Source organism: Cnephaeus nilssonii (genome assembly GCF_951640355.1).
Source record: "Cnephaeus nilssonii genome assembly, chromosome: 12".
Classification (NCBI taxonomy): Eukaryota; Metazoa; Chordata; class Mammalia; order Chiroptera; family Vespertilionidae; genus Cnephaeus; species Cnephaeus nilssonii.
The window spans coordinates 19,118,528-19,142,827 of NC_137083.1; the positions used below are offsets into that span (position 1 = coordinate 19,118,528).

At 35.8% G+C, this 24,300-nt stretch overlaps 1 protein-coding gene across 6 annotated transcripts in view; it reads left to right on the forward strand.

Annotated features, from left to right (window-relative positions):
- The window catches only part of DGKB (diacylglycerol kinase beta), a gene marked incomplete at both ends in the record, with an annotated part of 464,423 nt that overhangs the window by 67,330 nt on the left and 372,793 nt on the right, over positions 1–24,300 (forward strand). For all 6 annotated transcript variants that reach the window (XM_079785451.1, XM_079785454.1, XM_079785452.1 and 3 more), the window contains 4 exons: positions 1,866–2,006; positions 13,331–13,380; positions 17,879–17,953; positions 21,871–21,990. In XM_079785451.1, coding sequence (XP_079641577.1) covers positions 1,866–2,006; positions 13,331–13,380; positions 17,879–17,953; positions 21,871–21,990 — 386 coding nt within the window. The remainder of the gene's footprint in view (positions 1–1,865; positions 2,007–13,330; positions 13,381–17,878; positions 17,954–21,870; positions 21,991–24,300) is intronic.

Here is a 24,300-nt window from a genome sequence, read left to right on the forward strand (position 1 = left end):
GAGAAGTTTTAGTTAATCAATTAGACATAGTAAGTAAGGTAATATTTTAAAAACTTAATATTGTCTTCAATTATTTGCCTTTTTTGGCTTATAAAATATCTGTGCTTGTTTGCATTAGGTATACAATGATACTTCTGTTAGGGAGTAAAATCAATTTACTAAGTGTACATATATATTTCAGTAACTATAAAGAAGTAGAATTAACGTGGAGCATAGATATGTTTCTGAAATAAGTAAGGCTTTGGTAAAGAAAATGAAGGAAAGATAAAGCAATGTTTTTCAAACTGTGGGTAGGGGGCACATTAGTGGATAATGAATTCAATTTAGAGGGTCTTTGGATAAAATTTTAAGTATGAAATGGAATACGAGAAAAGAGAATAGGATAATACAGAAAGGAAAATATTAGGCTAGTTGTGAAACCTACTAATTAATGAAGTGTGTGTGTGTGTATAAAAGGATCATCCTGGATTAATATGTAATTATTTTCTTCTTACTATTGGTATTGAACCAACAATAGTCTGTAAACCATTCATGTAGAAAAGGAGGATGGATTTGCTACCTATGCAACTCTGGGAAAATAGTTACTGTAAGCTTGTTTCTAATCTGTAAAATGGGAGTTATACAATCAACCTCACATGGTTAATGTGATAATTAAGTGAGATGACACATGGTAAAGCCCTCAGCATGGTTCCTGCCATATATTAATCACCCAATCAATGACACCTTTTATTAGTAATAGCATTGTAGATGATAAAAGTAATTTGTACATTTTAATAATGCGTTAAATTATATGCTGGTTATCTTGAGATGGCTGGAGTAGATGCTAGATATTGAGTCAAAGTCACACATCAAAGGAAATAGAACAGAGAGAGATGTGATTAGTTGGACCTGCACTAAGGGAGGCTGGCTTGTAGAACTATCTTTGGTGGGGATTATTCCTTCTATTCCAATAACTCCTGGTTGACTAGGAACACAGTAGCTCTTTAGCCCATTAGTCATCTCACCCAAACACCTATTATGTTGCCAAATGTACCTCAAAGGATAATTGGGGTTTACCTTTAGGTTTCCTCCCATACATGTGATCTGGTGTCAGCGGCTTCTGTGCAGGATGGAACTAACCATTTATGGGGAAGGAGTTTCAGTTTGATGATCACCAACCAGGTGATCTGCAATCATCATCTATTGTGAACAGGCATTATAGTTCTCCACCGTGGTCTTGGAATAGGCATGGTGGATGGGTTCCAGAAATTAAGTATGGGCCTTTAAAAATCAAACGGCAGTCATGTTATTGCCTCTCTAATGGACTATTTGTCATGTTTATCCAAATTTTTATGTTCCTTTTCTCTCTTATGGGCAGATTCCTCAATGGCAAAAAGGATGCCTTCTTCATAGTGCTGCCAAATATTTGCCATAAACACTTCTATGAATGAATGATTCCTGATTATAATAAATCATATTGTGATAGAACGACATTTTTTTCCTTCAGTTTTTTTTTTAAGCAAACACCCAATTTTATGTATCTTCCCAGCTGATTTATAGCTGTCACTGTCTAAAGCAGAGATCTGGAATAGGAAGTTTTTCCTGGTACTTTCAAATCTCACCCTAGAAAATAGGGTCCTGTCTTTAAAACCCTCCATTAGGCACCTAGTATGGTCCCTATCTCCCCAAATTCCAAGAAACTCCATTGTTTACAGCAGTCACAGAATATGTCTGGAGTTCCAGAGAGAATGGACATCTTATGCGTGGAAATGTATAGCTCTCTACATGCTCTATGCTCTAACTCCATATTTTCCTGGTTGCTTTTTTTTTGTTTCAGAGCACTGTGAATATTTTTAAGGATATAAAGACAAATATTTTTTTTTCAGGCCTGAGAATGAATAAAGGTGCCATCACCCCTCCTCGCGCTTCGCCTGCAAACACGTGTTCCCCAGAAGTAATCCATCTGAAGGACATTGTCTGTTACCTGTCTCTCCTGGAAAGAGGAAGACCTGAGGATAAACTCGAGTGTATGTGTTTCTCCATCAGTTTACTTGTCACAGTTGGGGTAGGGAAAGGGGCTGAATATGGATTAACTACAAATTGCAGAGATGGTGCTTATATAAATTTTTGTTAAATACAGTGATGTTGATGAATAATAAAAGTCCCTTTAATTGAAAATCAAAGTATATTGATAATTGATCAATTTCAGGTTATTTATCAAGTTTCATTTATTGCCGAGTTTTTCTTGATCTTGTTTGTCTATCAAATGACTTTTTTATTATTAATGTTGCTCATTTTGGTAACAAGATGATACTGGAAAGTGTCTACTGCGGTTGTTTTGAAAAAGAAAAGAACACATTTATTTCTAGTATATGAAGAGTTCTTCCTGTTAGGCAGTATGAGGGGTCATTCACAGCAGACAGGCAGCTAGAGCTTTCTCCCTTAGAGATCTTTCTGAAAAGCTTTAGCCCTAACACTTTCTTTGCTAGGAACGAATGATTTCTCAAATGCCAAACAGGAGAGCTTCATTCATGGAAGCTGACTCTGTATATTATTGACAATTAAACAATAGCTACTGTTTATTTCTTCTACAAAGTAGCAGGTAATTCAGATAGAGAATTTCTCTCTAATTGAAAGGAAATAATTGCTCTCTAATAAAATATAGTGTTTGAGCTCTCTCTGGTGGCAAATTCTACTCATTGCAATGCAAGAAAACATTTTTTAAACATTAACTCTAGGCCTAGGCGATCATTTATTTAGGAATCTATTATGTCCCCAAAGCCCTTGCTAAATATAGAGCTGGTGGTTTGTTCAGTAATCTAATTCTCTTGATTATATTGGATATTATTCAAAGGAATTAAACACTTTTGCTACTAAAATGGGAGTGAAGATAATGAATCCTAATTTTGACATTTCCAAAGCCAATGCAATATAGAACATTGTGATGTCTCAGAATTATGATTAAGAAGCACAGTATATGTAATCAAATTTAATAGTAAGTTATTGATGTTATTTCTCTTACTAATATTTAATTTACTATAATATGATTATTTGAGTCACATCTGCTTATGAATAAGCTATATTGCCATTATTCTTTAAATAAATGTTTATTATTCCTAAATGTTTAACATTTGCATTTCAAGATTTATTTGTATTCTTAAGAACTTACAGAAACCTCTCTTCTTCCAAAATAAATATTAATGTTCAGTGGATTTCTATTGAAGTTACAGCCAGAGAAAAAGTTTGCTCAGGTGTTATCAGGACCATGTTAGTGATAATTTTAAAAATACAAAGCCATTTCCCCCCACTTTCGAGACTGAATAAAGGCACCATCATGCCTCCCCAATATGGTCTTTGTGTTGCAGTTTAATTATTTTTAGGTCAACTGGAAGTCTTCGTAAAAAAAGACCAAGGTAGAATTCCTCTGAGCATGCTTTTAAGTTCTCAATTTGAGTCCATGAGTCAACAGTCTTTGTCCACAATTACAGACAGAAGTTGACCCACAAATCATTCAAAAACACTTGACGAATCACGTCAAACCTGACCTTCCACTTACCTCTCTTCAGTGTTATCAACCTCCTTCTCTCTGTTCTTTGTTTGTATTTTCCAGCCCCCTTTAAAGCTTACGCCAGATTTAGTTGTGTTGGCTATTTTTCTTAAACATTTTTTCAGACTCATAGGCAGAGTTGGTATGGCCTGGCACTATTATTGTGATTTTCGCCAGAATCTTCAAAGCTAAAGAATTGCAACCTCAGAAGCACATTAAGGTACACCCATGCGCTAGATCTCCTCTCTGCTTCCCTCTAATTTGGAAGACCTTAACCTGGTCCTTAATCACCTGGAGCCTGCATTTGTGTTTAAAGACCAATGCTTGGCCCTTTCCTACATCAATTAAGTCGGAACTCATTCTTCTCACCCACTGTCTTAGCAATGTGTAGTACCATACATTTTTAACCTTCTAGAATTCAAATTTATAATTTTCTAATAATCACGTATTCTTTTATAGTTAGAGAATTTTGGAGAAAAAATTTCAGGAAGACTTTAGAGAAATGCAATGGTTATTAATTTAATAGATACTTATTCCCCAAATAGTGATGACTTATTAAACACAATGTAAGGTAGAGCAAAGAAAAGAAAACAAATACTTAATATTGACACATAAATAGATATGATGAAGCACCTAAAGTAATTAACTTTTGCAGCTGAATGCTCAAATTTGGATTTTGATTTTCCTAATCCAAACGCACTTGATACTTACTGTCTGTGACCTGGACACATTTTAAAAAACCTCTTTATGCCTCCTTTTTGCAAACTGTAGAATTTGGATCATAATAATGTCTCTCGTGTTTGCTATAAGGATTACATGAACTAATATCGCCCTAGCCAGTGTGGTTTAGTTGGTTGGGCATCGTCTCTAGCACCAAAAGGTTGCCAGTTCCGTTCCCAGTTAAGGCTCATGCCTATGTTTCCAGCTCAGTTCCTTGTAGAGTGTGTGTGCAGGGGGCAGTCTATGGATGTTTCACTCTCACATTGATGTTTCTCTCTCCTTCTTTCTAAAAAAATCAATAATAAAAATCATCTTTAAATGAAAATTGCTCACATAAATTCCTTCACATTTTTTAGTTTACATAATTTTTTGTGAAGTGAAATAAAAGTAAGTTCACAATTTTTTTTTTCCCTAAACTATTTCACTTTCCCCCGAATTTACCTGTGGATTTTTGGCCTCCCATCCCATATAGACTGACCTCATAATCCATGATGTCAATCATTCTTTCATACTTAATTTCTGGCACCCATTATATTTGCTCACATGTTGGGGTGGCAGAGTTATCACATTATCTAAATATGATTCAATTGGATTCACCTCAACTGGTCTCCAGTGTTCCTCTGTTCATCAATTTTTTTTTTTAGTTAAAGGTTACTCTGGGGGCTTTGTTTTTTCAACTACCCGCCTATTTAATCATCTTCCCACATAAAAGGTTTAAATTCTTATAACTTCCTCTCGTGTTACCTGAAATCTGTCATCCTCTTTCTGTTCTGACTTGGGATTTATAAATGTCCTTTTATAGCTCCCTGCTGAACAACGCACAAACCTAAACCTTAACTTGGCATCCATAAACGGATTGGGCTGCACAATTTGACCCCAACCTACCTTGCCAGTCTTGCATTTGGCTTTGACTTGCTCACACATACACAAATGATATCCCAGTCACATGGACTTACTTTTCAGTCATCAGACAAACGCTGAACTTTTCCACCTTTTAATGTGCATTTGTTGGAGTGTTCATTCATTCCCAATGTATATCAGATCTAGGCCTTGCTCATATAATGAGTCCTCTTTCTATTTTCTAATTGGATTTATTGTGCTCTTTGTTTGTGCCCTTGAATTTTGTGGGACTTCCCACCTTAGTACCTACCACTTGCATGTGTGTGTTTGCATGTGTGTGCATGTGTTTCAACAGATAGATGCTCAGAAAATATAGTTTAATGGAATTGTATCTAAGTTAATGGGTGCTTGAGAAAAGTAATGTAAATATTTAAGGCATGAAATAATACTAAATTCATTTGTACTGTAACTTTTGAATACATGGTATTCATTTTTTGGTTAGTGTTTATACATTACTAGAGGCCCAGTGCACAGAATTTGTGCATGAGTAAGGTCCCTAGACCTGGCTGGTGATCAGAATCGATTGGGGCCTTCCAGCTGCTGGCCGGGGTCTTCCCTTCCCCGACTACCGGCTGAGGCTGGGGCCTTCCTTCCTTCTGCATCACCTCCTGGTGGTCAGTGCATGTCACAGCAAGCGATCGAACTCCCAAGGGGACACTTTGCATATTAGCCATATATGCAAAGTGTCCCCTTTGCATATATGGCTAATATGCAAAGTGTCCCCTTGGGAGACTAATTTATATTTAAATTTTAACTCAAATTTAAATATAAATTAGTTAACTAGAATGTAAGTTAGCTTACATTTACTGAAAAGATGTCACTAAAGAGAAACTAATAGAAAAAATACCAGAAATTCGATAAGTGATATGCAGATGATGAAGACTAACTTGCATGTTAGTATGTACTATGTGTATATTAATCTCAGAATCACTGACATTTAACATTGAGGAGACTGTTACGATCTTGTAGCCAACTTTTCGATAGTGTCAATGAAAAAAGCCCAGAGAGACTGGGCATTAATTATACCAACAGTTTATCTAGTTTAACTAAAACTCATGATTTCTAACCTAGATGTAAGTGCTCTTTTTATTCTGGAAAGATTTGTTTCATTGTTTTTATTATTGTTTCTCTTGTGATTACTCCATTACTTCAGATACTCCAAGCAGCTAATTTTTTTCACCTCTTCCCTTAAGGTTTAGAAAGCAGATCTTGAAATATATAAAATGGTAAAAAAAAAAAAAAAAAAAAGTAAGTGAATTAAAGAAATTTAAGTTTAAATCCTTTAAAAAATACATGCTTTCTAATATTTAATAACAAATTCCATGTTTGTATTTTCATATCAATAACAATGTAAAGTACAAAAAGCAGAGTATATTGAAATGATATTCAAGGAAAAACTAGGTTAAAACCTGCTTTCTTTCCTGGAAGAAGGAGAAATCTAGAGCTGAAGAATTGCCCTTATATGGCATAATATGTCTTTGCTCTGATCTTTAAACCAAATTCATATGTGAGCACATAATTGTTTCTATATTAAGTACAATTACATGAGCATAAAAATAGAAAAAAGTGGGTTAAAAAGTAACTTGTAATTTTGTAACAGGTGCCCACCTTTGGAAGCTATCACATTGACAGAATAATTTTAATATTGGGCTTAAACATTTTTGCACCTAAAAACCTATATCCTTATTATGTTAGTTTTAAAAATAAGATATATTTTTTCAATGATTCACTTGAGTCTGGGCCTAAATTTACTTTCAAATATTACAAAGGAATAATCTTATACTATTTGGTGGTAGGTATTAAATTTATCAATATTATTTTAAAAGGTAAAGGTTCTATATGATTATCAAACCAATTTTTATTTTCCATAGTTTTAATAATTGACTTTTCCCTTATCTAATAAGTTTCTCTATTTCTGTATAGCTAATTGATTCCCCAGTCCTTCACCATAAATTTTTGTTTTGGAAGTTGTTCATCTGTTCTTTAATCTTTTCATTGCTAGTTACCGCCTGCTTTATTTTACTTATTCAGTCCTTTGGAACCACTGTTTTTGGATGTTTAAACTCCATGACAGAACTTTGAATTATTATTTTTTCTGTATTTCCCTATTTTCCAACTTCTTTTCTCATGTCTTTCCTTCAACATCTCGGACATCTCCAGCTATGATGACTCTTCCCCCCATTTTTTCTAATATACTTTTAACTTCACAGAGAATCAATTTTGTTCTCAGCATAATTCTTATGTGCTCCTATTCTTATTCTGTGTATTAAAACTTTTCTCTTTTTTATATGTTTTTTTTTGCAAATTATTTTGTTTTGAAAGGGCTCCCTGGTGGTGGTGGGTAGGTAGATGGGTGGTTGAGGTTTGAGTCTGACTCATTGGAGATGAGGACAAGGACTTATGCTCTCTAATCCAATATATAGACTGTCACATAATTTCCCTGCCTTTGGAATAGTACCCCGAACATTAGAATTCCTAAGTACTCAGCATTCCTGTGGTTGGATTGCTTTGGAGCTCAAAGATCCAGTCTTCTGCTGGGACAGAGCTGTCACACCCTCAGATACAAGGTGTAGGGGTTAGTATTTGAGAGTCTAACTTCTTTTCATGAAGATTATCAATTACCTGTCCAACTCATTACCCTCTCTGTGCAAGTCTTTACCTCTTCTGCATTACCAGCTTAATGATTTCTAAGGCACTTTCCATGTATTTCACAGCATCTACAATTTGGTGGTTCTTTTCTCTTCTCGCATTTTTTGTGTGCGCTTGTAGATTTATGCCTCGTTAATCCCTAACTATAGTGGCACAGAAAGCCAAGTTTAACCTGTGTGTTCAATACTTCATATTTTGCATGACTCCACTACAATAAAGAAGACTTATTTCTGAGAATTAAAATCCTAAAATTTTTCTTTCTTATCCAGAAGCAAAGAAAACGTTTATCCTTGATTTTGACCTGGTGAGCTTTAGAGTATATGATACCTGGTGCTCAATATATGTATGCTATTTTCATTATTGCTATTATTATTAACTAAAACCAAAGTTCTCCAACTTCCTTCATGAATTAGAATTCCTAGACTGCATTAACTCCTATTAATGTGTTTAGAAATTAATTATGTAAAACATATTAGGGCTTCTCCTTCAGACAATAGTGAACTAAGTGTTTTCAGACTAAGTTTCCTGTTGGAAACAACTAGAAAATTTGGAGACAACTTTTTATTTATTTATGTTTGATCTGAAACTTTCAGGGAATTATCAAGACAAGTTGTGTTTGTGGGTCAAATTTCTGGGAGAGGGGAGACTGGTTTTTGCCACTGTTTTTAAATTATAAATTTTTACAATGACAACTGAGAGGCTAAGGGGCTGAGTATTTTTGGTAGTCTGGACTTGGGGGAAAAACTTGAATTCCAGATTCTTTTTATCAGGTATATGGTGGTTTCTAATTGTGGCTTAACATTTCATTTTCTTTATGATTGATGATATTGAGCAGTGTGTTATGATTGGCCATTCATACATCTTCCTTTTTGAAATATCTGCTCAATTTTTTGCCTCTTTCTCAATGAGGTTGTAGGTCATTTTATTACTCAGCTTTAGGATTTGTTCATATATTCTGGAAACAAGTTCTTTGTCAGTATATGTGCCCTGAAAACTTTTCAAGTCGGTGGCTGGCTTATTTTCTCATTTTTATTTTTATTTTTTGATGAACAGAGTTCTAATTTTCATAAAGTTTAATTTACCTATTATTTTCATTTGTCATTGATGATTCATGATGGATGATTAAGGTTGTGAAGGTATTTTCTAGAAGCTTTATATTTAGCTTTAATGTTAAAATTAGAGTTCATTGTTTTTAAAGTTTAAGGTTCTTTTGTAAATATACAGATATCTGTCTAGTTGTTCCATTGTCATTTTTTTTAACAAGAAAAAAACACACCTTTTTTTTAAATCTCATTGAACTGTTTTGATATTTTGTTCACCATATGTGTGTGGCTCTATATCTGGACTCTATTTTCTTCCATTATTTAATTTTTTTTCATCACCATTTATCCCCACTATACCCTCTTCCACTGACTCTCCCATTATTTTATTTGTCTCTCCTTTAGCTAGACTTCACTCTCTTGATTATCCTTGGTTTTTAGCAACTCTTAAGTCAGGTAATGTAAGTCTTCCAAATTCATTTTCCCTTTTTAAGGTTGTTTTAGGCGTTCTTAGTCTTTTTTAGTTGATATAAAGTTTAAAATCAGCATGTGAATTCCGGAAACAAAGTTGAAGTTGAACAAAGTTAGAGGATGTTTGTTTGCACATCAAGGCATTTTTAAAAATCTTCAGTAACTAAGACAGTGCGATATTGATGCAATGATAGACAAGTCAATGGAACAAAATAGGGAATCTGGAAATTGATCCAAACATACAGGGATACATTGATTATGACAATGTTGGCACTGCAGAGCAAGTAAAGATTAGATTTCCAGTAAGAGTACTTGCATAATTGAATTTCCATACTCTTCCTTTTTCTACTGCAACATATTACCACCAAAGTTTAATGGTTTAAGACAACAGAATTCAGTTTATTATCTCTCATTTTTGTGTCTGGAAAAAAAGCTTAATTGGGCAGTTCTGACTGTAAATCTCTCATGTAATTGCCACCAGACAGGCTAGAACTGGAACGATGGGAGTCTGGAATATCCTGATAAAATTCCAGCCTTTCTGGAAATGAAATGAATGGAAATTAGCTCAATATCGCTAGTAATCAGGGAAATGGAAATTGAAACCTCAGTGGTATACCACGCACTATACCTTCATCACAATGGCTTAGGTTAGAGTGGCAACACCCGGTGCTGTGAGGATATGGAGCTACCCAAACCCTTATTGACTGCTGTTTAGAATCTAGTTTGGTCAAATCACTTTTGAAATGTTTGGCAATATTACTAAAAGTAAATATTTGCAAATCCTAAGACCCAGGCAAATCTTTTACTGGTTTGTAACCAACTGGAAAATGTTCATCTAAGCACAAGCACCATTTAAAAAAAAATTTCTAGCAGAATTTTTTTGAAATAGCACTAGCCTTACTAGAAATAGCAAACTGGGACAACCTAAATATCTCTTAACCTTTTGCACTCGGATGTCGAGTGTGACTCGACACGGTTAGCATTAGAATAAAGGAATCGAGAAAAAAGCAAGTGAGTGCAAAGGGTTAAGTTTAGAATGAAAAAACTGTGATGCTTTTATACTTTGGATAAACAGGTAGAAAATAAAATGACGGAGTTAATGGTATACACAGCAATGCAGATAAACATCAGTAGCATTATATTCAGTGAGTGATGCTGAAATCAAAAAATGCAAATAAAAGTCCAAGATAGCGGTTAACTTTGTAAAGGGGAGGAGAAATAAAGATGAGGGAGCATGAGAGGATTTCTGCTGTGTTAATAATAATTCTATTCCTTGACTTGAATAATTAGTTACATTGGTGTATTCACTTAGATAATTTATTAAATGTTATATTTATCTATAAGCATAATACTTCAATAATGTGTCTATTTTTAAAATATATTTTTATTGATTTTATAGAGAAGAAGGGGAAAGGATAGAGAGATAGAAACATCAATGAGAGACTCATTGATTGGCTGCTTCTTGCATGCTCCCTTCTGGGGATTTAGCCCCCAACCCCAGAATGTGCCCTGACCAGAAATTGAACCTTGACCTCCTGGTTCATGGGCCAGCAGTCAAACAATGAGCCACAGCAGCTGGGCAATAGTAATGTGTTTATTTTTAAAACCAATTTTTAAGTCATAGTATCACAGAGGGAGCCAGAGAAACAGATTAGTTTTTAATTAAGTTTATCCTATCTAATAAAGGTGGAATATGCAAATAACCGTAACTCCATGACAAAGATGGAGGTGTCCACAGCCAATAATGAGGGAATATGCAAATTGACATGACAAGGCGTGGGGCGGAAGGTGGCTCCAGGCCGGAGCAAAGGCTGAAAGGCGGCTCCGGCCCAGCAAAAGTGGTGCCGGCAGCCAGGGGAAGGAAGGCCTATTTTTGCACAAATCTTTGTGCATCGGGCCTCTAGTGTTTAATAAAGCAAGTTACCGTTTTTTAAATGATACTGAGGAACACACTGTATCATTAGGAGAGGCAGGAAACTAGATTTGGATGCTACTTCTTTAGGAACAATGACCATATGAAGTAGAAACTGGACTGGGGGAAAATCCATTGCTGCCTCTTTGAGCTCAGGCAGTGCACATTTCAATGCCAGCAGCTCTGACCCATCCAGGACCCTCCCTGATGCTCTCTCCTCAGTCTCTGCTATTGTTGCTGCTGACCGCCATCACCAGAATAGATTTTGAGCAGCTCATTTTTCTTGGGTTACTAGCATCTAATTGATCATTTTGGCTTGTGCTTCTGATTGGTAGAGCTTAGGTCATGTGTAAAGTCTACCTTCAAATCAAGCTGGCGAAGAAAAGGTGTCTGGCATTTCAGCTGTGATGGTGCTTTGTAAAATGTGGCTTTCAGAACATAGCAAGAAGTTTCAGATGCTGCTAGAAATGAATGATGGTTACCAACACATTTATCCCATTTGTGTGTATGTCTTTGAGCTCATGTTTCCAACAAGGTTTACCAACAGGCATAGGGTTTCCATATATCTGAACTGTATGAACTAGTTTAGCAGTCATTTGCCAATAGTTTAGCAGAGTTACAAGTGTCTTTCACTTATAAAATATAGTTAGGCTTTTCTAAGTCCAGGACTTGTTCCTGGTAATTAACCCAGTCTCTGAGTGGTGTGTGAAATCTTGCCATTAACAAAGATATTTTTACCAATTTGTGCTGTACTAGAAAATCTTGAAATGCTTAGTAGCCTTGTGGTGATAGGTATTTTTCCCCCTGAATTTTATTCTCACTTATTGAGTATATGAGAGAGAACAATCATCATGGTTTGCACAAATGGCTAAAAGACATTTACGTCTCTTAGCCAGCTTACTATTTTCAATAATTCAATAGGTACACGTTTCTCTTGCATTTTAACATCTTTACAGACTGTTTGCATTTGACCATAAATAGAATATGATTGATTGGCAGCATTTTTTTTCCTTTTAGTGATCTGCAGACGAGTTTGCATCTGATAAATACTCATATCTTAGAATTTGTAAGACATAATAATGATTTTTAAATACAAAGATAAAAATTAGTTACAAATATATGATCAAGGTCATTGTGTAACTATGCTTCCTAGTGATCAGTGTCTTCATTTGATACTATAGACATCAAGATTCTACAGGAAATTATGCAAACCCAACACAAACCTTCACTTCCACTTGTCTATTTTTTCAGCTGTGTCATTTTCTTTGTTTATCTCAATACGGCACCTGCAGTCACTTCCGTGGTCTCCTGGTGGCGTGTGAATTATACAGGGGAATCCTGAGGCCAGTCACGGACTCTGCCATCCTGCTTTCCTGAGTTCACTACCTCGTAGCCAACACACCATCTCTTTACTTGACCAGTTCAAAGAGTTGCTACTCTACAAAACTATATCTCACATTTAAACACAACATTATAGCCATGATAATAATGTATTTTATCTCTTGTCATCCTCCATCAGAAAAATTTTCTGATTTTGCAACATTCCTTCCTTTCCCATATTGCTTGGGGATCAATCAAAATAATGGCTTATATTTGTGTAGTGACCTCTGGGTTTTGATAGGATTTGGGTGCATCATTTCCCAGCACATGTTTGTCTTATGACAGGGTGAGGATTCTTTTTTGCAGAGAGGAAAACAGGGTTTGAGAAGCCCATATAAGTTCACATAATAGTGGATGGTAGATCCCAAATTATAATTGATTTCCAGTCCTCTGAGTCAGTTATATCTTAATATCCAGACTCTGAATGTCTAAATTCCTTCTCTTATTTTTGAGTTTCCATTTAATGATCTTGTAATAAAGAATTTGAACGAACAATGGTATTGTCTAAATATATAACATTGATAGAATTTATATCTGATAGACAGTATTTTTAATTAACTAATTCATTTTCAATTTCAGTTGAGAAATGATCTCACTGACTAATTGCTTTGAATAAGGGAGGGATTTAGTATTCGTTTTCAACAGAAAATAATGTTTTGAAGAATATGCCTTATAATAACATTGATCTTACTTACCTATAATCTTATTTTTTTACATCTCTTTTATTTCTAGTTATGTTCCGCCTCTATGACACGGACGGGAATGGCTTCCTGGACAGCTCGGTAACATTTTTCTTCAAATATTCTGTGAAAATTTTAAAGTATTTGGTTCAGAAAAAATGCAATGAATAAATTTATAGCTATTATCACAGAAGACATGCTTAATATAATTTTCATGCACTTGGACAGTATATTTATCATGTGACATTTTGAAAGAGAGTGGTCTGAAAAAACTGTTGGGATCACAATTTATTGAATAATTTTACTACATAAATGTTGTGCACTGAAAAATTTAAAGAAAGACTAACTTATTTGAATAAAATAAAAGAAAGTTGAGGCCCATTGATTTAGAAAGAAAAAAGTGAGATTTGACACTAGTGAAAATATTGAGAATACAAGTAGAATTTAAAGGAATTATAAAGTCACTTTAATCACTTTATTATTTTCTTTTTATTTTATTTAAAATGTGTTTTTATTGATTTCAGAGAGGGAGAGAGATAGAAACATCAATGATAAGAGAGATCATTGATCAGCTGACTCATGCATGCCCCCTACTGGGGATGGAGCCCACAACCCAGGCTGGGAATGGAGCTGTGACCTCCTGGTTCATAGGTCAATGCTCAAGCAATGAGCTATACTGACCAGGCTATTTTCCAATTTTTTAAAAGTGTTCTTAATCATTTATGCTGTTGAAATAGCTAAATGTATTTATAAATTGCTTTGACCAACTTCCCTTTTTAAAATGTCTCATTCAATTTTAAATGCAACTTGCATACTTTATAGTTTAGATATAGAAAGCAATAGAAGAAAAATACCATCTATGTATGATTTAACTGAAAGAAATAATTAAATGTTTATTTTACACTTAATACATACAAATTATTAATAGTTTCCAAAAGAGAAGTTGGCTCAGTTCTACTGCACAAGTTAGGGACTCATCTGTATATCTATCTCAGGTTCCATCCAATAATATATTTTATATTTGCTAGTAACATATTTCCATATTGCATTATTTCCTGTTCTTTATTGTTGAAAGTATTATAAATGTCCCTAATCCCCATTGACCCCCTCCTCCCACCACGGCCCCTTCCGCCCCCTCCCCTAGCCTTCACCACACTATTGTCTGTGAACATGGGTTATGCAAATATGCATATAAGTTCTTGGGTTAATCTCTTCCTGCCATCTCCTCCCCCCTGACCCCGTGCACCCAGTCCCTCTTTCCCTCTGAGATTCATCAGTCTGTTTCATGCTTCCATGTCTCTGAACCTATTTTGTCCATTTATTTTGTTCATTAGATTCCACAGATAGATGAGAGCATGTGATATTTATCTTTCTCTGACTGGCTTATTTTGTTTAGCACAATATTCTCTAGGTCCCTCCATGGGTGCACAGGCACTTTGAAAAACAAATGATCTACACTAATAAAAGAGAAAGATGCAAATTGACCATACCTTCGTGATGCCCGCCAGCCAATCAGGAGTGAGTATGCAAATTAACCCAACAGAGATGGTGGGTTAATTTGCATATGCAGGACCCGAGCGGCCAGGGGCTGGACGCTTGCATCGTCGCTATGGTGACGACACAGGCATTCCTCACTGCCGCTCTGGGCCTCTGGGTAGCATGGGAAGGCAGAAAGGCGGCTCCGGGCCAGAGTAAAGGCAGAAAGGTGGTTTGGGCCTGAGCGAAGGCAGTGCCAGCAGCCAGGGGAAGGAAGGCCCATTCTTCCACAAATCTTCGTGCATCGGGTCTCTAGTTTGATATAATTAATACCAATTAAAATAGACAATATTTCAGATAATGAGGGTCTCTCATCATCAGGTGTCCTCCCTATGCCAGGGCTCAAACAGTCGTTTTTACACGCAAAGCAGTGAAGTTGGAGACATACTTCTGTAACACTCAGTAGGTCAATGGTACATTAGTTTCTCCTGAGAGCGATAAAGATATACAGTTCCACTCTAGGAAATGAACACAAATCTGAATTGATGTTATAACTGCAGGATATCTTATGTTTAAGTGTCTCTATATTTTCAAATGCTCCTACTGTTATGTGCCTAGTGATGTTCATTTTTCTATTTGGGAATATTAAGCTACATGATACATTTGCTCATTTTCTGGTGGCATTTCACAGCTAGGAGTTTAGATATTTTTTCTAGATATTTCAATATGCTTATTGTAGCACTTCTGACTACACTAATGCAAATTATATTTTTACTGCTGCTCTGTTTTATTTAATGTTTCTTTTTAATTAAATTATAAGAATGTTTCTTCACTAGGCTTTTAGCCATGGGTTGGCAGCTGATTTAAAAATTTAATCAAATACTTTTTTTGATCTCTGCCATTTTTTTTAACATATAGCAAATTACTAGCAACAATTGTGGCTATATTTACAATATTAAACAATGAGTTGGATGTAAATACATTTGTTATGATAAAGATAGTTGTTTTTTTTGTTTCTTTTGTAACTAAAAATCTGGTTTTAATTTCTATGGTTTTCTCCACAACATTTATTGTCCCGGTACATTTCCTTCAATATTAGCATGAAATTGCATCTTCTGATGTCATTTTTCTTAGAAATTTAAAGATGTAGCAGTTTATATATTGAAGGCAAAACAGAGGAAAATTGACACTTTGAAAAATGACCACTGTGTCTAAATAATACTAGTTAATGTTTATTGATCACTTGCAATATTTCAGACAAGATAAATGCATTTTATGTAATAGCATGTTTAATTTTTGTAGCAATTCTATAAACTAGGTAAGATTAGAATTACAACAATAATATTTTTACTGATTAAGAATCTGAGTCAAGTCGAAACCAGTTTGGCTCAGTGGATAGAGCGTCGGCCTTCGTACTGAAAGGTCCCAGGTTCGATTCTGGTCAAGGGCATGTACCTTGGTTGCGGGCACATCCTCAGTAGGGGGTGTGCAGGAGGCAGCTGATCGATGTTTCTCTCTCATCCATGTTTCTAACTCTTTATCCCTCTCCCTTCCTCTCTGTAAAAAATCAATAAAAATATATTAAAAAAAAAAAAAGAATCTGAGTCAAGCCCTAGCTGGTTTTGCTCAGTAGATAGATCATCAGCCTGAGGACCAAAGGGTCCCGGGTTCGATTCTGGTCGAGGGCAAATACCTTGTTTTCAGGCTTCTCCCCAGCCTGGGCCCTGGTTGGGGCTCATGCAAGAGGCAACCAATCCATGTGTTTCTATCACATCGATATTTCTCTCTGTCTTTCCCTCTCTCTTCCACTCTCTCCAAAAAACAATGGAAAAATATCCTCGGTGGAGGATTAAAAAAAACACACACCAAAAAACTGAGTCTAAGAGAGGTTAAGTGACTTAGCTAATGTCACAAACCTACATAATAGTCCACCAAAAATAGTTTCCATTCTTAAAAACATATCCAGCGATTTTAACCATTCCAAACCATTAAGGCATACATAAACAAAAAATATTGTAAGTGAAAGATAGTAACACACACAAAATTCTAGCCTCTAATTACAAGGGATGTGTGTTTTAAATTTTTTTATCTGTAGTAAATAAACACACTTATATTTGTATTGTTTCTGAGGCGACCTTTGTTACATAAATAGCATTTTCATGATTACATCTATTCTGGTGAGAGTATAGCTTTTATCAGAGGGATTCATGGCCCCCCAATGGAAAACCTCTCTACCATATTTCCGTCCTGATTCTATGAATACTAACTGCAACATTAGACCAAAAATTTCAGTAGAATGATCTTTGATTAATATACTTTAAGTATTATTCTTTTATACTTAATAGTTTAAATTGTCAGACTATGTAACACCACTTTTAATTATGTCATTGAATAAATTAAGAATTATTAGCATTATAATGTACCTTTAATCTTTTCTGGAGATGGGAAGAAATTAAAACATTAAACAAATGGGTATAAAATGTTTTAATTTATGTAGCAAAGCCATATGTATTTACTAGCAGTTCTTCAAAGAGTGGACATTTGAGAAGAATAAATGTGAAAATTCAAACTAAAATTCTATCCCCTCATAAAATAAACTCTACACATACTTAGCCTCCCAATCTTGACCCTGAAGACTCTTCTAATAGAGCAAATTATTCTAATAAATGGCTAGAACAGTCAGTATGCATTCTCAGTGTATCAGAATAAAAATAAACCTCTCCATTGCCCTCAGACACTTCCTTCCACACCTGCTTTCAAGCCAAAAGATCAGGTTACTCAGTGATTTAAAAGTCACATCTTGTGGAAATATGCATGCTCCTACTTTCATCAGATTCTCCTGTCCAAAGAGTTTTTCTGTTAATTTTTTTTTTAAGAAACTCTTTCTTTGTATAATTGTGCCCTCTCCTGGTTAAGATTTCTACACAAAGTACAAAATGAGTTTATATTTATGCTCTTGTTTTATGTATAATGAGACCTTTAAAATACTTATGTAGTTAATTATATGACTCTTAGTTTTTGAGGAACAGGTTGAACCAATAATTCCTCTGAGTCAAAGTTAAAGAATTTAGTAAGTCTTTGCATTGACTCCCTTTCTCTTTCTCCCTCTCTCTCTCTGCTCCAGGAACTAGAAAACATCATCAGCCAGATGATGCATGTGGCAGAGTACCTTGAATGGGACGTCACTGAACTTAATCCAGTAGGTATACGAATGATTTAACTGTTGGCTAAATTCTAAAGGTGCCTTTCTCTCTTTTTTTTGGAACCCTAATACATTACTGTCATTTGATTTTTCTTGATCACTCTAAGATATTATTTCTAACTAGAGGCCTGGTGCACGAAATTGTGCATGGGGAGGTCCCTCAGCCTGGCCTGCACCCTCTTGCAATCCGGGACTGCTGGCTCCTAACCCCTCGCCTGCCTGCCTCATTGCCCCTAACCCCTCTGCCTGCCTGCCTCATCGCCCCTAAACACTTACCTGTCTGCCTGATCGCCCCAATCACCTCTGCCTCAGCCCCCGCTACCACAGCTTCATGGAAGGTCATCTGGAAGGACGTCCGGAATGACGGCTGGAAGGTCGTTCGGCTATCTAGTCTAATTAGCATATTACACTTTTATTATTATAGATTAGTAGTCAAAGTGGATCCTGAACAAGGAGAGTATATGTTCTGAACCTCTTAACTTTTTTTCCTTGTGGAAATTAATGTGAATGGTGGTCTTACAGATGTGTAGATAAATAGAAGCTGCTGGCAGACACTGCCACTGTCATGCCATGCCACCAAACAGCTAGAATTGATATGTGGAAATTGGTAAAGTAGTTAAAGAGGATGAAGGTGATTAAGATGATGGCCCTGGCTGGTGTGGCTCAGTTGATAGGCGTCATCCTGTGCACCAGGGGGTAGCTGGTTTGATTCCCAGTCAGGGCACATGCCCGGGTTGCAGGCTCCATCCGCAGTAGGAGGCATACAGGAGGCAGCCTATCGTTGCTTCACTCTCACTTGGATGTTTCTCCCTCTCTCTCTCCTCTCCCTTCCTCTCTCTGTAAAAATCAATTAAAAATATTTTACAAAATTAAAAAAGAAGATGATGATGGTGATAGCTTACTGTGCACAGTGTATTGTACTATCTTTTATATATGTGTTATTTAATGCTTGCAACCCTCTGAAGTAGATACTACTATTTTATTCATTGCACAGATGAAGAAATTGAGATCCCAAAATGTTAGTTACTTGTACAAAGCTCTTCAGTCAGGGCTAGGATTTTAATCAAATCATTTAAAGAAATAGTATCTATCAATGCTTATAGCACATAAAAAACTTATTATTTTTAATAGGTTTATACCAAAGTTACAACATAATTCAAATTTATATTAAAACATACTTAAATAGAAACTGCCTTTAGCCAAAAGTAATATTTTGGGGAGAGTTAATAAGTGTTACTGATTTTTAGTTTATTTTTGAAACCAACTAAGTTAAGCAACATGTACATGATTCAAGCAAATACAAATCAATTGTATTTAAATGACTTATAGTTTATTTGAATCCAAAAGGCCTATTCTTCAAACACTGTTCACGTTTATGCAGGTAATAGCATGCTAATGGCATGAGGATAGGATGTGAGAGCTGTGATGGCATTTCCTTGCTTTGTAAACTCTTGCCAGTAAAGTACACCAAGGTCACGTGCAATGTCATGTACAAAGGAGAGCACCATTCTTGCTGGCACATGGCTTCTCAAGTGTTAACTCAACTGATTTTTTTCTTTTTTGGGGATGTGGAAATGCACATTCTCTGCACAGTGAATTCAGGTGCATAACAATGTAGTTTGTACATGGAAGACGAAAGCTTACGGTAACATGTATCTGATTCTAAGAATTCTGCTTGATTCATCTTAGTACTATTTGCACTGACACCAGGGACTTATACATTCTGTTGTCCTTTTGGTTTTGGTAATCTAACCCAACTTTCCCCATCCCACTTGCCTTAACACCTGTGAACATTATTTATCTATCCGTCAAGCCTCTTGTCCTCACTGGAGTGGTAAAGGGAAGGGGGGTCATTTTCTATCAGTTTTTAAAGCAGAATGGGCTCCACCACTTCCCAACAAAATATTTGTAGAGAGAGGCATGGATTTGAGAACAGGGGGGCCGGGCCAATCTAAGGAAGGAAACAGTTGGTGGCGAGGCACTCTAATTATGATAAATACCTACAGGAAGATATCGTTAATGAAGTATATAGCATTATTTGTCTTTTGTGGCACACCTAGATAACCTGTCATTTCTTTGGCTGGTATAAATAGTAGAAAGTCAAGGTCAAAGGCTTACCTGTGCCTTGTGTTTGCTGTCTCCGGAACTGCCTCATCCGCCCTGATGATTTATCAGCTCTCCCTGTTTTAAAGGTGTGTGCTCTTGCGCACATTGTCAGACCCCTGATAAGTGTGTGTATGTGAATAAAGAAAACTAAACATCTGAGGTCTATGGCAGGTAGTAGGAAAGACTGAGATCTTTGGAAGAAATGGGAAAAAAAAAAACACCCTAACCCCGCTTTTAACATTCCATGTATTAGGTAGAAAATGAAAGCATCAGGCATCTGAATCAAATACTCTGTATTTTAGTTCTCTTCTCATTTATTCATTTCTCCTAGTTCACCAGAGTGCCTTCTAGGGCAGGATATATATACACTGAGTGGCCAGATTATTATGATCTCTGAATGCATATTATGATCTCTGAACGCATATATATTAGAGGCCCTGTGCATGAATTCGTGCATGGGTGGGGTCCGCCCAGCATGGCCAGGGGGAGGGGACATGGGCGGTTGGCCAGCCTGCCTGCTGGTCGAACTCCTGCTCGAGGGGACAATTTGCATATTAGCCTTTTATTATATAGGATACACACTGAGTGGCCAGATTATTATGCGTTCAGAGATCATAATCTGGCCACTCAATATATATATTTTTCCCATTTATTTTTACAGAAACATTGCGGGGGGTCGGGGAACAGAGAGACAGCGAGAAACATTGATGTGAGAGACACATGGATTGGTTGCCTCCTGAATGTGCCCTGGGGATTGAACCTGCAACCCAGGTACATGCCCTTGACAGGGAATCAAGCACAGGCTGCCTCTCTACCCACTGAGCAGCACCAGCCAGAGTAGGGCAGGGCATGGTAACAAGATCTTATGCCATTTGCCAAATTCTGAATAATTTCTGCTGAGTTTCATTTTGAGAATAATGAAATAATTAGTTCACCATCATTTTATTCCAAAAAAAAAGTTTTTTTCCCCCAACACTTGTTAGTTTGTTCTGAAGGAAAAGAATCTGATTTTCACATACTTTCTGAGGGAAGACAACTAAGATGAGAAATACTTTGAGTACGCAGAGCCAGTGGAAATATTCGGTACATATAATTTCTGAAAATATAACACTAATGATGCCTATATTACGCTAAATATATTTGCTAGATGCTCTTTGAAGATACTTATATTAGCATATTTAATCCTTACAACAAACTTTGAATCTAATACTGTTATTACTGCTACACAACCAAGGGTATTACTAACACAGACTGTGGAGAACATTTTGGGACACTTTGTACCAGTCATCTTTAGAAAAAAAATCTAATAAAAAGGGACTTGATTGTTTAACTTCTTGACTCTATTAAGATCTGATAGGCAATTAAATGCAACTTCATTTCCCCACCTGTATCACTTAGCAAAGAATTCTTTCAGCTCTTTGCCATGAAGTTAATTTGTTCAGACATTATCTAGCATATATTTGAATTTAAAAAATAATTGAGAGAAAGCAATTTCATTTTTACTTTTAAATTAAAGATACCTTCTTGTTTTAGCTGTACCATTTGGTGATGACATATTAAAAAGTTGAGCAATTCTTTTTCAAAGTTGATCAGTGAAAGTAGTCAGGTTCTGGAAATCATAACAAAGCCACTATATTCTCAGTAATAGGATTAATATTGTACAACATAATTATAACCTAGATATTTATCTCAACTCTCCACTTAGCTGCTCGTCACAGTTATAACCAGTCCAATGTAGTTTTTTGTTGTATCATCTGAAATGTATTTTTTATTGATTTATTGTAAGGTTTTCCTCTCCTCTGCTTCAGATCCTTCATGAAATGATGGAAGAAATTGACTATGATCATGATGGGACCGTTTCTTTGGAGGAATGGATCCAAGGAGGAATGACCACAATCCCACTCCTTGTGCTCCTAGGCTTGGAAAACGTAAGCATTTTCAGAGAGTGGGTGCCTTGGTGCTAAGTCTTATACATTTTGGTAATGAATTGACCTGGCTATTTTTTAACCACTGAGCATGTAGTAGGTGCCTGGACCTTTCAATAAATATGCCTCAATGCAATTGAACAGCAACTCCTGTGTAGAATACTTGTCATAATGCTTAACTTCTCTCTTTTTCCTTGGTTTAAAGTGTAATCTAGTTTACAAACACTATTGACTATATCATTTTCAAGAAACCCCAAAATTACTGCATTCTGTGGTTCTTCATCCCATACCATATAGCTTCTCTCCTCCCCAGGAAGATAATCTACTTAGTTTATAAATAATACTTGGAGGAGATAATTATATATCAAGGTGGTTAAGAGGATACATGTGCACGTGCACGTGCACAAACACACATACACACACACTTTTTTTCTTACATATGAGCAGATCAGCCAGGTTTTTGTTCCAACCCTGTCAAAAGTTTTCTTATATCAGTGCCTCCAGTGGTAATGAAACACTGGTTTAGGGCCGTGTTTGGCAAACTGCGGCTCGAGAGCCACATGCGGCTCTTTGGCCCCTTGAGTGTGGCTCTTCCACAAAATACCACGGCCTGGGCGAGTCTATTTTGAAGAAGTGGTGTTAGAAGAAGTTTAAGTTTAAAAAATTTGGCTCTCGAAAGAAATTTCAATCGTTGTACTGTTGATAGTTGGCTCTGTTGACTAATGAGTTTGCCGACCACTGGTTTAGGGGAATAAAAATGATCAATAAATATGAACTAAGACTATTGGGAGAAAACAAAAAATTTGACAGAATGTTAACAGTTTAAGTTTTAGTATATAGTTGTCAAATGACTAGTCACGAAGTTCTAATAGTAATGGTTCCCTGGAGGGAATTGTTATAGTTTTAAAGCTAAAGTTTTGCTTATTCTAAACATTGATGAAAATTCTAGTATGAGCGAATGAGAGAAGATGAAGGAATGAGTAAGTCAACCATTTGGTAGTTGGGGGGTTGGATAAGAAAGTGCATAAATGAAGACTAAATCACCTATATTTTAAATACCAAGAAAGATTTTGAAATGATGTTTTTCTTTGAAAACCACTCTTTATAATTTGATTCAGAAATATATGTATTTGTGAAGTTGTGAAGATAGCGTGGTTAAATATAGTCCACAATCTATATGGATTTACCTCAAAATATTTTAAACAAATATACAATACCTCATCAGTTTCTAGTATAGCAGTAAATTTATTTGCAATAAATGTTCATCAGGATACTGGTGATACATAATTTACTTTATAATCATGTTATTAAATTGATACTTTTTATTTTTAGTCAAAAGACCTGTTTTGGGAGCTTAATAGGAAAAAAGCAATTTAGGGTTTCAAAGTTTAAGTAACAAAATGTGCTCAAAGCTGTATTCCCAGTTATGGCCACTGGAGGGCAGGGCTACATTATTTAAAATTTATGTTCAACCACCAAGATTAGATTTTCCCCTGTACTGAACAATTCTAAGAACATCATCCTTTCTCCTCTAGTTTTTTAAAAAAACAATAAGCCAACAACCCTTTAAATTTTTATTTAATAAAAATTCATAAGCCATGTAATTATGATTGCAAAATAGAGCATCTATTTGCTAGGAACTCCTTTTTAATCCCAAGGCATTGTGTTTTTACAAAGCAGGAATGACACAGTAAGGAGGGCTTTTTTTTTTTTTTTTTTTTTTTGTAATTGAGATTTATTTCCTTTTCTGCAGGCAGTTAATGTGTTATGTTATTACCTGTAGAGAATTTGATTCATGCTGTCATTTCCCTCTAGGCCATCCCTCTCCCTCCCCCGCCCCCATACACTTTTGCTTATCAAATTGGAACTCTAGAAGCTTTGGGTTGAACTCAGCCATTTAGTGTGGGGCCAGTCTTGTTATGTTGTCCTAGATATTCGTGTCTGTTGTCAATTATGAGTTCAGGGAGTAGGTTCTAATTGACATTGCGTGTTAAGTCCCACAGTGTATTTGAAAGTGACTGTGATGTACTAGCCAAATTACACAGATAAGAATATTGCCCTGGGAGAGTAATCCTCACTTCTAATATAAGGCAGAGCAGCTGTGATTTTATTGTCATTTATTTTTCTCCATTAACCAACTTTTAAAAGCTACTCTATTTTAAATCATAGCTGTGCCAGAAATGTAGTTTATCAGAACATGTCAGAACAAATGATTGAGAGTAAGAATCATTTCCTTTCTCTTAGAAGAAGTTCCTCAAACTTTATGATATTCCATATGAAGTGGTACAGTCTCTTAGATCTGCTGGGAAATAG